At 36.1% G+C, this 15,708-nt stretch overlaps 1 protein-coding gene across 1 annotated transcript in view; it reads right to left on the bottom strand.

Annotated features, from left to right (window-relative positions):
• LOC107700612 (ras-related protein R-Ras2) overlaps positions 1-15,708 on the bottom strand; it is a 55,403-nt gene that overhangs the window by 4,559 nt on the left and 35,136 nt on the right. Inside the window, exons 2-5 of the mRNA XM_016502344.1 lie at positions 5,388-5,475; positions 2,550-2,652; positions 719-827; positions 59-177 (exon numbers count right to left, since the gene is read on the bottom strand). Of these exons, the coding sequence (XP_016357830.1) occupies positions 59-177; positions 719-827; positions 2,550-2,652; positions 5,388-5,475 (419 nt within the window). The remainder of the gene's footprint in view (positions 1-58; positions 178-718; positions 828-2,549; positions 2,653-5,387; positions 5,476-15,708) is intronic.

The raw sequence follows: 15,708 nt of genomic DNA on the forward strand, positions 1-15,708 counted from the left end.
TGACACACTCACACACACACACACACACACACACACACACACACACACACACACACACCTTATGACTCGGACCAGCTCGTGGAAAGCCTGGTCTACATTCATACGGATCTTAGCTGAGGCCTCCATGTATGTGACTTTGAGTTGTCGGGCGAGCTGCTGGCCCTCCTCCTGGGTCACCTGAAAAAGAAAACCCTCCTTAATTAAAATCCATTAAAACTGTCCTATCACAATTTTTTACTTTTTGTTTGATATTAAATAAAACAATATGTCATATAAGTTACCTTTCATAAAAGTAAAGATAAGTGATGAAGTTAATTTAATTTTTCTGTTCTGACTCTAGGTGGCAATGTAACACAATCAGAGTGTATTTCTATGCACTCAGTAACCCCATAACTTTTATTACCATCTCTTTCCTCACAGACACACACACTCTCTGTGATATGTTTCAGCCTTTCAGCTCATTGATTTTCAGGACTGAATTTCATTCACATTTAATTACAGTGACATTGTGCTCTTGAGTACTGTATATATGTGTACTGTATGTACATGTGTCATTTTACAACAGAAACTATAGGCGGAATCTTTGCAATGGATACAGTAGACTGCCAAGTCATGCTATGGTTGCAGTGAAGACCAAGAGTGTTAAAATGTTCATATCAATACTGATTCAGTGTAGCTCTCTGAAATTACAGTACTTGAAGTGATTCATGCCACTCACTTGTCTCTGTTGCTCAAGATCAGCTTTGTTACCCACTAGAATCATGGGAAATTCATCCCGGTCCTTCACTCTCAAGATCTGTCGTTGGAACTTGTAGATCTCTTCAAAGCTGAGGAAAACAAGATGATGCATGGCCATTAAAAAGGTCCAAACAAACTAGCAAAGCATTTTCTCAGACACAAATACAAACATGAAAACGTCATCATTTATTCCCGCACATGTAGCTCTAAACGTCATAAAATAATAAATGATGATAAAATTTTCATTTTGGGGTAAACCCTACAAATTAATAAATAAAAACTATTTATAAATATAAAATTAAAATAAATATTTAAACGTAATAAAAAAATACATCCATCATTTAATTAATTAATCAAATCAATCATTTGAGGTCAGTAAGAAAAGGCAGTCAGAAGACTGCTTTTTTGAGCAAAAATACAGTAAAACAGTGATTATAATATACTGATTTGCTGCTCTAAAAAAAAACATTCATTATTATTACCAATGTTGAAAACAGTTGTGCTAATAAATATATTTTTGTGGAAACCATTACGCATTTTCTTCAGGAGCCGTTGATGAATAAAAGGTTTAAAAGAACAGAATTTACATAAAATAAATACATATTTTTGTAACAATGTAAAAATCTCTACTATCATTTTTGATAAATATAATGCATTCTTACTGAATAGAAGTATTAATTTCTTTAAAAAAAGACATCTTACCCCAAACTTATATAGTATGTAGTGGTTTTAAAAATGTCTTTACATTATATAACAAAATATTGAAAATTAGTTAATTTTTTGAAACTGAAATTTGAGTCAAAACTACGTTTATTAAGATTCAAAATATGAAACGAAATAAAATGAAATACACTTTCCAAAGTTAAGACAAAAAGACGCACATTCTCACTGTCAAACTTTGTGGAAAATACTCTAAATGAACTACACCTGTGTTTTTTCTGCTAAGACACCTGGTGTGTCAACTTGAGGGGAAATAAAAAAAAACTCTTTATAATTGGCCGATAACCCATATGGTCCCAATATATCATGCATCCCTAGTGAGGGCATTTTCAGAAATTATGAAATGAAAGTACACACATACACCCACAAAGCAGAGCTCCTCCTCTCCACAAAACCTAAAAGGAATGCAAGCCCACCCTTCCAGCTGATGAGCAGCTATCTCTCTGTTTTGGGCCACAGAACTGCATTACAGTACACAGGATGACATGAGGTCACACGGTTCTCATGCCGCTGCTATAAACTTTCCAGTAACGCTGTAAGACAGCTAGAAGCCGGCATATGGAGAACAGCGTGTGTAGGCTGGGGAGGGAAGGACACTGATATGAGGTCTCTGTTGATTCTAACAGTTCGAGTCGTTTAAATGTCATGCAGGAGAAGGAAATGCTTGTCATGGACTCTGGAGAGATTGTGAGAGAGAGTGTGTTCAGAGAGGCCTGTGCCATCGGCTCCAAGCAGGGTAATGTAAACGAAGGAAGGAAAGACTGTTTACAGCATAAACACAAAGTGGGAAGGACCCTAAGAGGGCACAAACCGGCCGATCACACACCTCATTCCTCGAGAATCTACACTGCAATGTGTGTGAGATCTGTTTATTTGCATGTGCTGGGTTTCACTGAGACAAAACCTGGGGCGTAAATTAGCACGCTTCTAATTTGACAGTTACAGAAAATGTAAATGAGTGCAGGGAGGAGGGACATTAATAAAACTGGAGAGACAAAAACAGAATGAAAGTGAAACTGAGACAGACAATGTAGGGGAAAGGGGAAGAAAGAGAGAAAGTTGAGAGAAAACGTGAGTGGGACGTTGCTCACCTTCCCCGGTCAGTGACAGAGAAGACGAGAAGGAAGCCCTCCCCTGTCCTCATGTATTGTTCTCTCATGGCTCCAAACTCTTCCTGTCCTGCTGTATCCAGGACTAACAAACACAGAACAGCCATTAGTCACCCACTGACTGCACACTCACTTTAGACACATCAGCACTACGGGTTTGACAACAACTTTATCTAAATTAAATGATTTTCTATTATATTCAAATTTCTTTATTTATAGGCCTAACAGGAGTTCTGTGTTGTGTATCTATGGCAACGGTTAGGATTGATAAGTGTATTTACTAACAGCTGTGACTCACATTACAAAAAATAATGTCTGTATGAAGTCGGCCCCCTTCTTTAACTCACAACAGCCTTGAGTAACGCCTGTAATCACAGGCCTCATTTGTGTTTTCAGTGATCAGATCCCATTAAAGTCGGCACGAAATGAAAATTCACCTTATCTGTTATTTAAATGCATCTAAAGCCCGGTTCAGACTACAAGATTTTTTTATCGGTTACGACAGTCACTGTGTCAGATTATGCGATTTTGACTCCTAAAATCTTGTTTTGTCGTGAACAAGAAACATATCAGACTACACGTTGCTACCCGACCATTCATTCTTTAATGACGTGTGTGCTGTCATCGATACAGCGGGACTAGACAGAAGGTGGCATGAGCGTAAACAAATAATGGCTAGCAAACAGTGTGTTTTGCCCTGTCTTGTCATCAGAAAAGCCCAAAAAAGAAAGAAAACCTGACAGTGGACACAAATCTGGATTGCATGAAGAAGACAGTATGGACTGTCAAAGAGAACTGAGGTAAAATAGTGTTTATTTAACCATTTTTCACTCTAGTCCCTCGAGGAAACATAAATGCAGCAGGAGTATTATTGCCATAGATCCATGAAACATCTCCTCCATTGTAAAATTCCGCCTAGCAGGGCCCATCATACCTATTGTTTCGGTTTCGTTTCGGCTTGTTTGAAAGCATGTACGAAGGCGCTTCTGTGCTCCTATTGGCCAGTGTCACAGATTTGCAAAAATTAAACATGCTAGTCTTTCTGTGGTGACATCATGAAGCATCGCAGACGTGGCATCAGTTGTTGTCCACTATGACACACTACACGAGATGAAATGATTGAGTCCGACACCCATTGTCGTTTACAAATCCCCACAACACCCTACATAAAGCAGATCGTGCCAAAATCGGGCTACAATCATGTAGTCTGAACCGGGCTTTATTTTGAACAATGCATGTTTCGTTTTTTGACGTTTTGTTTGACCTCGTAATTTTTAATCTCGCAGACGTGGCATCAGTTGTCGTCCACTATGACACACTACACGAGATGAAATGATTGAGTCCGACACCCATTGTTGTTTACAAATCCCCACAACACCCTACATAAAGCAGATCGTGCCAAAATCGGGCTACAATCATGTAGTCTGAACCGGGCTTTATTTTGAACAATGCATGTTTCGTTTTTTGACGTTTTGTTTGACCTCGTAATTTTTAATCAGGATGTAATAACTCGATTTTCCAGTAAAATGACCGACTTCTTTCTTGTGACATATGCTGGACTTCTCCAATCATTTGTTTTGCCTAAACTCCACTTCTGCATGCTCGCATTCACCCGTCTCTGTATTTGAGTGCAATGCACACATCTAAAAGTCCCATAAATAACTGACGGATAGAACCAAGTCCCTGCCCTACATTTTTTATCATAATCTTTTACACTCAGATGTACATCACAATATAGAAGATCACATTCTGCTGTTGTGTGACTGTATCTTTTTGATTCGAAGGCCCTCTGCGGTCTAACACAATATTCAAATGACTGTATGTTCTTCAAGAACTATACTTTCTTTCATTTTTAGCATTTTAATTTAGATTACAGTTAAGATTATTTTAATTTTTATTATTCCCCCTTAGAAGTTTGCTGAGGGCCCCTAGCTGGTCCTGTCCTCCTGGTTGTGAACCACTGCTTTAAAGTGACCCAAAAATGACACTTCTGTCATTATTTACTCACCCTGACTATCTCTCTTCTGTGGAACACAAAAGATATTTCAAAGAATGTTGGGGTCCAAACCAAACCAGACATTTTTCAAAATATGTTCTATTGTTTTCCACAGAAGAAAGTCAGTCATACAGATTTAGAAAATATGAGGGCGAGTAAATAATGACAAAATTTTTGGTAAACTATGCCTTTAAAGGGGTCATATGATGCTGCTAAAAAGAACATTATTTGGTGTATTTGGTGTAATGAAATGTGTTTATGTGGTTTAAAGTTAAAAAAACACATTATTTTCCGGCTAGAGTGAGCTGAGGCGACCGGGTCGAGATCGGCGCGCCCGGCGGATCCGACGAATGAGCAGTAACCACATGTGACGGACCCCGGGCTGGATTCCGCTTCATCCACGGTGAAAGTTGATGTATGTAACACTCCAAAGAGAAAGGAAAAATTAAAATCGCATCATATGACCCCTTTAAGTCATGCAATTTTCTGCCTAGAAAAAAATGTTTAAATTTAAAGTATTTCAAGCCTCTTTTTTCACCAGCCATGTATTATATGTATAATGGAGTAAGTAGTTATTTTGTAGATGTTTTTGTCTAAAGTGATATTACAGTACATTTATTATAACCCCACCTGTACAAGTATGCATAATGCACAGAACAAAAACAAAATGCACCAGTTCCTCTGTAATTTATCTGATCTCTGTGAAGTATTATCAAATCATAAAGTGCTTCATCTTTGCTGCTGGAAAGCAGTATGTTGTTTCCCTACATCCTGTGTGATTTGTTTGACAATCAGACTCCTTCATCCATCAGCGGCATACTTACTGTCTAGCCGCGCAGGCCTCTCGTCAATCACACACTGCTTTGTGTAGGAGTCTTCAATCGTAGGGTCATAGTCAGTGACGAAGTATGACTAAACACAAAAAGAGAGAGAATATAAACATAAGAAAGGTCAAAATTACATCAGATAAAAAAAAAAAATGCTGTATTAGGAGGTGGGAAGGCATCAAGACATGTTCACATCCAATATCTGTGACATCCTGTGTACTAAAATGCTTTAATCTTCTTGGATTTTGATAGAATAGATGTCTCGTTGACAGCTTACAATATCCCAGAATCCTGTGAACGTGGTTTGACAGATGGTGGAAATGAATAAAAATGGCATCTGATGAAGCAGTTAAAAGAATTTCTCTTAGAAATGACTTAATTTTACCAAGAAATTAGCATTGTAGTCTCTAAATATTTGCTTGTTTATATCTAAAGCTCACTTGAATTCATTTTAGATCATTAGACGTGATGTTATTGTGCTCTGGAAGCCCGTCTGAAAGCAGTTTCCCTTTTGAGGAACCTTTGTACACAAACATCATAAAAAGCATCACTGACTTCAGCTTTGAGGGATCTACATGCATAAAGAGCATTTGTTTCGAAAGCTACGCTAAATGAGAGCTTAGACTCAAAACACAACCCAACAGACAAACTGTTCTATCTCTTTTGAAAGATAAAAAAAAAAGACGTCCGCCCTTGTGTGTACGGTCAAAACACTGACTTCACGTCAACATTATCTGAGCAGCCCTCCGTTTGGGGTTGATAATTACGGTTAATTAACCGCAAACTTTTCTGTTTCCACAGGCTATGTTTCTATGCTAATCTAGATACGGTATCAGTTTGTAGGAGAAGGGGGAGTTCTAAGGAGGCATTTTTCCCATGTTTTGTGTGCCTCTCCTCCCAGGAGGCTGTTTAAGTTAAGACAGCGGAATGTTATGTTCAGACTTGTCTCTGTAACAACTGAACACATGATCATGCTCACACACAAACACACTATGCCCATCAGTAGCTTCCTATTATGAGTTTGACTATTGATGTTCCTGTAACCGCTGGACTAGTAATCTGTTTTTAGTAGCGAAACGAGAAGCACTCCAAAAATGAGAGTAGAGTTTAGCTTTGTTCTCTTTTCCGCATCAACCATTCACTGAGGATGGTTTTAACTTCTGAAAGAGAATACAAGCCTATACTGCAAAAATCGAATTAAGAATTTTTCAACTAATTTATCCTGTATACACTGTCTTACCAGTTAAATATTTCTTAATATGATCTTTAAAAGCTCAGAAGCTCTGTTTAAAAAAAATATTTGAAATTTTTGTTGACAAATATGACTTTTTTTGTACAAAACAAAAAATTTAGCATAATTATAATTAGAGGTCGACCGATGTATCGGTTTTGCTGATTAATCGGCACCAATAGTTGATTGCTGGAACTATCGGCAAAAAATGCATGCTGATAGTTTTCAGAGCGGGACACTAGAAGCGGCACTAGATGCGCTTTTTGCCGACTGCCATATTTTGTTATTTTGATTAGATAGTCATCAAGTGCTCTAGAATAGAAGCAATTAAAGTGTGAGAGTTTACATACAATATCCATATGTATGTAATTTCAATGCTATGGCCTTTGTGTAGATATTTAAAGACGCCATTTATTTAGAGTGTGTTAATTTCAACATCTACTAATACATTTTTAAATTCTGAAGTTGCTTCTGTTAACATTAGTTAATAAGCTATGAACTTACTTTAATGATCAATATATAATTAATATATTAATTAATTAATATTTAATATTAATATTTATATACATTTACAAAATATGGTTCAGTACTTTTTTTTATAGTAAAGCACTATTTTAGTTTTCGTTCAGTAGCCATTTTAAAAACTATCGGTTGATTAATTCGGCCAGTGTGGTGCAACCTAGCTATCAGTATCGGTAAAATCCACTATCGGTCGACCTCATTATTATAATTATATTTCAGAATTCATATGGAATTCATATTTCAAATTACTAATGGCTTTACTGTTATTCTAAAAAGCAGAAAATAGTAATAGTAAAGAATGAGTAAGTGTGTCCAAACTTTTGTCTGATGATGCATACACATTACCACTCAAAAGTCTGGGGTCATAAGATTCTTTAATGCTTTTGAAAGTTTTTAAAAGCTTTTTGTACTCACCAAGACTGCATTTATTTGATCAAAAATACAGTAATATTGTGAAATATTATTACAGTTTTTATACATAGTTATTTATTTCTGTAATGGCAAAGCTGAATTTTCAGCAGCATTACTCAAGTCTTCAGTGTCACGTGATCCTTCCAAAATCAATTTAACATGCTGATTTGGTGCTCAAATCAGCATTTCTTATCAATTTTGAAAAGTTGTTCAACCTAATACTTGTGATAACTGTGATACATTTTTTCAGGATATTTCAGGACACTTTGATAAATAGACAGTTCAAAATCAATTCAATGCATCCTTGCTGAAGAAAAGTATTAATTTCTTAAAAAAAAAAAAAAACATACTGACCCTTAAAACAAGCAGAAAAAGCTGCCTAATAAACCAGATAATTTAAATATTCAGGATACATTTTCTGAAGGTCTCTGTAAGGTACATTCTCTGTAATTTTGCCTCTCAGGTAAATGGATCTCATTTTTAAGTTGCTGTAAAAAAAAAATCAGAATTTTAAAGAATTGTAATAAAAAAAATTAGAATTCTAATAATAATAATTTTTCCCAAAAGTTTTCCTAAATACTCTCTGCATAACTAAATAAATACCAACAGAAATTCCCAGCCCAAATTCATGCCAAGATTGCTGATTGGCTCATGCAGGCTGTGGTCAGATTCTTTGGCTGTCACAGAGACATGTGATAACTGTCAGGTAATACAGACATTTGCCTGTGTGCTGATCCAAAAAAGCTGTAACCAGAATAGGATTATTTGCAGTATACTGCTACTTTTAAAGTGCAGGCAAAGTACATTTGCAAACGTTTCTGAAAGTGAGCAAATGAAGCATGCATGTTGCCATTTGTGCGTTGACATAAATAAGCTTGTAAACCCTCGCTCTTTTTTCTTGACATCAGTCATCCTTTCACACAGTGGCTCCTCTGTATGCACTGCGTGCAAGACTCCATCACGTCCACTTTCCACTGTTCAATAATTCATCAGCAGTGCTGCATATGCAGTCGACTTCATCGCTCACTCGTCGCAGTGGGGATACAGGTAAAATAAGGTGAGAGAGAGCAAGACAGATGGACAGACAGAGAGATAATACCTGCTGCTAATTCAAACAAACAAAATGTTTGAAACACTGCACCTTCCATTGAAGTCACACACATTCAAATACACTCGTGAACAAAAGAACAAGGCACTTGATTTCGTGATAAAGCTACAACCCATTGAGAGTGAAAGTCACACTTTAGTTTGATGAGTAATGAGAAAGACAGCTGAAAAACATTAGTCTGCACGTGAACAGTCCAAACCTTTAGCCATGATGCAATATGTGAGCTCACACATTCCACTGAGTTTCCTGCAGAGCAACAACTATCAAACTGACAGCAGGTCACACAAACACACACACACACACACCCGCACACACACACTTACCTATACCCCTTTCAAAAATTTGGGATCAGTTCGATTTCTTTTAATGTGTCCTATGCTTACAAAAGCTGCATTTTTTTATCAAAAATACAGTAAAAACAGTAATATTGTGAAATATTTTTACAATTTGAAATATCAGTTTTCTATTTTAATATATTTAAAAATGTAATTTATTCCTGTGATGGCAAAGCTGAATTTTCAGCATCCATTACTTTAGGTTTCTGTGTCACATGATTCTTAAGAAATAATTTTATTATACTGATTTGGTACTCAAGAAGCATTTAATTTTGTTGTTATCAATGTTGAAATCAGGTGTGCTGCTGAATTATTTTGATACTTTTTTTATATTGTGATACTTTTTTGCAGATTTTTTTTTTCTTTACTTTTATATGCTTTTATATAATAACTTTAATGCATACTTGCTGAATAAAAGTATTGATCCCAACATTTGAATGGTATTATAGTTATTTAAATGAGGGCATTACATATACACATTTAAACAAATTTTTAGAATTTTTCTTTTAATGTGTTTTTATATTTTTATAAACATTTTCCAGAATTTTAATATAAGTACATTCCTAATTTACAACATTTAATTTATTACAGTTATTATCTGCAACAATAGCTCAAAATACCAATTACAAGAACTTTTAGAGTAAAAACATACAATTTTTAGGATAAAATACACAGTATATAAAAACCACATTTACTTCATTTATTTTTTTGTAAGTCTATTGATCGCCACCAAAAGAAGTTTGTAATATTTAGTCAACTTCTAGGGACAATATTGTAACCAAAGAATAGCTAAGTAAACCAAAACACATAGTCTGCTTTGGTTGTAGGGCATGTGTAGAGCTTTTATATAATAACTTTAATGCATACTTGCTGAATAAAAGTATTAATTAAAAAAAAAATCATACTGATCCCAACATTTGAATGGTATTATAGTTATTTAAATGAGGGCATTATATATACACATTTAAACAAATTTTTAGAATTTTTCTTTTAATGTGTTTTTATATTTTTATAAACATTTTCCAGAATTTTAATATAAGTACATTCCTAATTTACAACATTTAATTTATTACAGTTATTATCTGCAACAATAGCTCAAAATACCAATTACAAGAACTTTTAGAGTAAAAACATACAATTTTTAGGATAAAATACACAGTATATAAAAACCACATTTACTTCATTTATTTTTTTGTAAGTCTATTGATCGCCACCAAAAGAAGTTTGTAATATTTAGTCAACTTCTAGGGACAATATTGTAACCAAAGAATAGCTAAGTAAACCAAAACACATAGTCTGCTTTGGTTGTAGGGCATGTGTAGAGGGTCTGTGGTTGAACAAAGCCTGCATTTCAAAGTCAAACAGTAGCTGTGGGTAGCTGTTTAGTAATGCCCACCTGTCCTACCTTTGCTCTGTGTGACAGCACGTCCCAGTTGACCTTCATCAGACGTAAGAATGACCAGAATTAATGGCTAACTCTAACAGTGGGGGGTCCATCTGCTTTGGCCCTCACACAAACTCTCCCACAGAGAGTGTTTGTTCTTAGAAACAACCATCCTAAATGCAAATCACATCTCTTCACCTCAACAAATCTACTATCGACACTTAAAAATAAAGGTTCTTTATTTGCATCTGGTTCCATGAAGAACCTTTATCATCCATGAAATCTGTCCATTGGGCAAAAGGTTCTTCATAAGTGCAAAGGTTTTTTTCAAAGAAAAAAATGGTTCCTTTAAGAACCAATCACTGAAATGGTTTTCTTTGTTTGTTTGTTTTTTAGTTTGTTTTGTTCTTCTGTGGCATCACAGGACAAAAACAAAAAAACTTTTAAACCATTTATTTTTAAGAGTGTAGTCCACTCCATTGCAGGAGATCCCAATATATAAACACTTCAGTCATCAATCGTTCAGCAATTTTTAGGGGGCCTCCAAACTCCCTGAAGGCCTTATAAATGCTCTCTGTGCCAAGGTATACCAATTAAAGAGTGCTAGCCAGAGTTTCCAACTGTGTCATACAAGTCTCGGCTGCCATAAAGGGTGATCCGAGCCACCTGACGTAAAGCATTCTGGGAGAGGAGAGGAGAGGAAAAGGCCCAACCCAGTGAGTCAAAACCAACCGGGCACCTCCAACGTTTGGCCTAAAGGAAGGAAACTCCACCTACAGGGCCAGCAGCCAGCAAAGCACAGTCCTCTGTGTGGTGATGATTTCACAAAGAGATATTCCCGTTCCGCCCACCCTCCCACCGCATACATGGACACTCCTTTCCAGTCCAGCCATTTCTCTCTTTCTGCTTTTCAACACCCACCTATCCCTCCATCCATTCATGCATCCTCTATCCAGTAGTGTTAGGCGATATGCTCCATAGTCATATCGTCCTATCGTCAGCCTGTGAGATCGCCGATACACGATATTATCATGCTAATTTATTTAATTATTTACTTAGTTTCATAGCCGGAGAGTAATGTCAATATTTTTAATATGACTGAATTTGTATTTAACATAACAATTTAATAAAAACATTGTAAGTTACTATAATGCTAACATTTCCTCAGTTATTCAAACAGCAGCTACAGAAAACAAGCAAAGAACATTTACATTATCATACAACATCATCACTGACAACATCATGACACTGACAATCTAGCGTGAGTTTATGCACTTTAAAAAAACACTCCCATTATGATCAGTGAAGCTATCTACACTATATGATGAACACATCTCTTATACTTGCGTCACACGATCATCTGCACTTTGTTGTCTATGATGAGAATTCGCGAGAGAGCAGAATTCAGTCAGCAAGTGCACAATGAACAACAAAACTCTGGTGTTTCAGCCATGACTTATCTGAACGCCACTGATTGGCCACTGCATTCATAAACTCAACAGAATCGTGTGTGATTGGTTATTAAGCGCAACACTGTAAAAATGCGGAAAAAGAAATATGATGGAACAATTAAGCCCTAATATTAATTAGATAATAATACTAGCCTGATAATGATAATAATAATAATAATCCTCTTGTTATTGTCAAAGGCATCAGCCACCTGCAATATCTCTGACTATCGTCGATACACAATACTATCATCTATCGGCACAACCCTACTATCCAGGGCTGGTGGCAAGGGGTCAATCGAGGGCTCCCCACTCCAAACGAGTTACCGTGCCCCCCTTCTCCTCCTCTCCCCTCCTTGCTGAACGTGATCGATTTCAAAAGTGAAAGGGGAAAAAACAGCGCGCATATGATTTTCGTGAGTTCAGCGACTGCACGCGATCTCAGATTGCACGCTTCCCACCCGATACAACCCCCCAGAAATATAAATGCCCCCCAGATGTAGGTGCCCTGCCACCGGCTCTGCCTCTATCCACCCAGTGAATTCATACCTTTAAACAGTAAGCGCTTGTTTGCACAGAAAAAAAGGAAACAAAGCAAAGAACAGCAGTCAGACTGGGGAGCTTGTAGTCTTACAGCAATACAAGAGATGGGTATCTGTAACTGTCTGTAACTGTCTGAAAATAAAAATGCAAACATAAAAAAATGAGTGGGTGTGCACCAAACTACACTTCGCCTTCACCATTCACCCACTTCCTAACCAAAGACGCCTCCACACATTGATTCATCTGACACATTTTTGAGATCTCAATCACATACTGTACATTCACATGTAAACTGGCAGGGATACATCATCCATACAAACCATACAAGTGTATTTGGTAAGCAGCATTAGTGGAGATAATTGAAAATAATGAAACTATTCATAAAGTTCTATTTATGAAAGGATCCTGAAAAAAGTATGATAGTTTTCAGAAAAATATTAAGCAACACAACTGTTTGATCACCAATAGTGGTCGACCGACATTGTTTTTTTGACAGCCGATGCCGATATCTTGGAAAGCAGGGTGGCCGATATAAAGCCGATATAATTGTATTTATTTTAATTAATATTTCAGAAATTTTTAATCATTTGAAAATGAATTAATAAATACATTTGTAAAATAAACATACTTATACTTTAGATGACAAAGTATTTTCCACAAATAAATAAATATTTAATAAAAATATAATTAAAAAGGAAGTAAACTAGTCTGTAACCAACAGAGCACTCAGTATTCTGGGAAGTTTGTGTGCATTGGGATTTTTTCAAATAGGCCTAAAGCTAAGGTAACACTCATTTTACATACAGCACACAGTGAAAACACATGAATATGACAGTGGGCAAATGCATAAATAGCAGCATAATTTGAAATCACGAATTTAATGTTTAAAGCATTCAATTTGCACGGGCCGAAAGTCACGCAGAGAACACAAGATCATGCAGGTCACATGCACACTTCACAAGATCTCACAACTGGATTCGATTAAGTTTAATGAAATTAAATTTTCATTAGCCATTCAAAGATTTGTTTAAATTATGTAAATACGTATTTGCTGAATGCTGATGGCAAACTAGAAAGCATTATAATGTTTGCCTTTCTATTACTAATAATATAAAAGCAATCGTTATAATACTTTTGTATACATTTTAATTCCTTTGTTTAACAGTTCTATCGGATTATTTGACAGACTTCTATCCGTATTAGACAGAACTGTTAACGACGACGGCGAAAAAGAGGGAGAATGTGAGCACTCAGGCTCAGGCGCTGCCGCTCTCAGCGCCGTCAAAATAAAAGTCCGGTGTGCCGTCAAAATAAAAGTCCATATCGGCCAAACATCGGCCGATGCCGATATTTGAAAAATGCCAAATATCGGCCGATATATCGGTCGACCACTAATTGGCGATAATAGGAATGTTTCCTGAGCACCAAATCTGCATAGTAAAATTATTTCTGAAGTATCATGTGACACTGAAGACTAGAGTAATGGCTGAAGAAAAATGTGCCATCACATTACATTATAAAATATATTAAAATAGAAAAAAGTTATCTTCAATTGTAATTATATATTGCTGTTTTTACTGTATTTTTTATCAAATAAATGCAGCCTTGGTGGGCATAAGAGACAATAAAACAATAAAATTAATACCGACCCCAAACTTTTGAATGGTAGTTTAGGTCCTGTTATGTTTTTATTATGTATCTGCATGTCTGTACATAGATATGGTATGAATTATTCACTTTTCTGATATACTCCATATGTCAGTCATCCGCAGTCACACTCAGAATTGATGTTTTCTAGGCAGCAACATTTATCACTGAAGACTAGAGTAATGGCTGAAGAAAATTCAGTTCAGCTGTGCCATCACATTACATTATAAAATATATTAAAACAGAAAAAAGTTATCTTCAATTGTAATTATATATTGCTGTTTTTACTGTATTTTTTATCAAATAAATGCAGCCTTGGTGGGCATAAGAGACATATGTACAATAAAAACATTAAAAATATACCAACCTCCGTTTCTCACTGTGTGTGTGTGTACTCATATGTATATACTCGTATGTGGAGTAAGGGAGTGTGAGTTTAGATGACAGGTGTATGGCTTGGAGTCAGAATCAAGGAGATCCTGCTCTGAGTTCTACTTCTTTAATTAAAGCCAGGCTTTTAAAGCCAAATCACATCCACCTCGGGCATCATGCCATGCCTTAAACAGAAGCACCCACTTTTTTACAGTCATGCATCCAAAGTGACCCTATATGTGCTGGAAGTAGAAAAAATGAAGTAAGGGCACTTCTCGCTTGAAATGGTTAACCCTGCGTCATTCAAAACCCTGCGTCATAACCAGAATCCTGGGTTATCTTGCTTCATGCTTCACACTGCTCATAATTTACCCGGGGTTTACAATTAATCCTGGGTATTCATCCGCAGACGTTTCACACTGTACATTCCTAGAACAACAATTACCCGGAGTTAAGCACAGTGTGAAAAGCCCTGTATAGCTTCAGAAAACTTAGTGCACAAGTTAAATTGACTCAAAGTGACATACACAGGGTGTCTACAGATGTGAACAAGTTACATTTAAGACTTTAAGACTTTAATACCACCTTATGTGAAATTTAAGACCAAACCTCAGATGGAAATACACATTATATTAAATGCGTATATATGTAATATTTAATGTGTTAATGTAAAAAGAAAACAAAATATCATTGCTGTCAAAAATGCTATTTATTATTACGATATACAGGGAACTTTTCATATCTGCAGACAATATCCCATACAAAATATCCCCACAAAAGCACAGCATCACCTAGATTTTTGGTGGTGTAAACAATTTATTATGAAGCAATATTTTCATCAGTGTCCTATCAGCTTTTACATACTCTGCATGTTTTTAATATTTACCCCAGGATGTTATTTACCTTTATAAAGACCAAATTTAATGTAACGTTTGCAATCGTGAAAATATTCAGCAAAATAGCCCCCTTGTCAAGGTATGTTACTTAACTACATCATGTTATAAATAAACTAAACATTTAGAATTTGTACCTTCCTCAGTATGTTTGTTCTCTGAGTTCCTTTATGTGTGCCGTTACGCTCATTTGATTTGATTTCTCCATGAAAGTCTCTCACAGAGACAGACAGCACGATCCTCAACAGCGCGACATCCATTATCCATTATCAATCGCTGTTTAATGCCGAGTTCACACTAGGGTTGAGGTATCGTTTGAATTTTATCAATTCCGATTCCGATTCCGATTCTGCTTATCGATTCCGATTCTTTTCGATTCCCAGTTTCGATTCCAATGTGATTAAATAATGATATCAAACATTTA

The sequence above is a fragment of the Sinocyclocheilus anshuiensis genome, unplaced genomic scaffold, assembly GCF_001515605.1.
Source record: "Sinocyclocheilus anshuiensis isolate Anshui unplaced genomic scaffold, SAMN03320099.WGS_v1.1 scaffold1099, whole genome shotgun sequence".
Lineage (NCBI taxonomy): Eukaryota > Metazoa > Chordata > Actinopteri > Cypriniformes > Cyprinidae > Sinocyclocheilus > Sinocyclocheilus anshuiensis.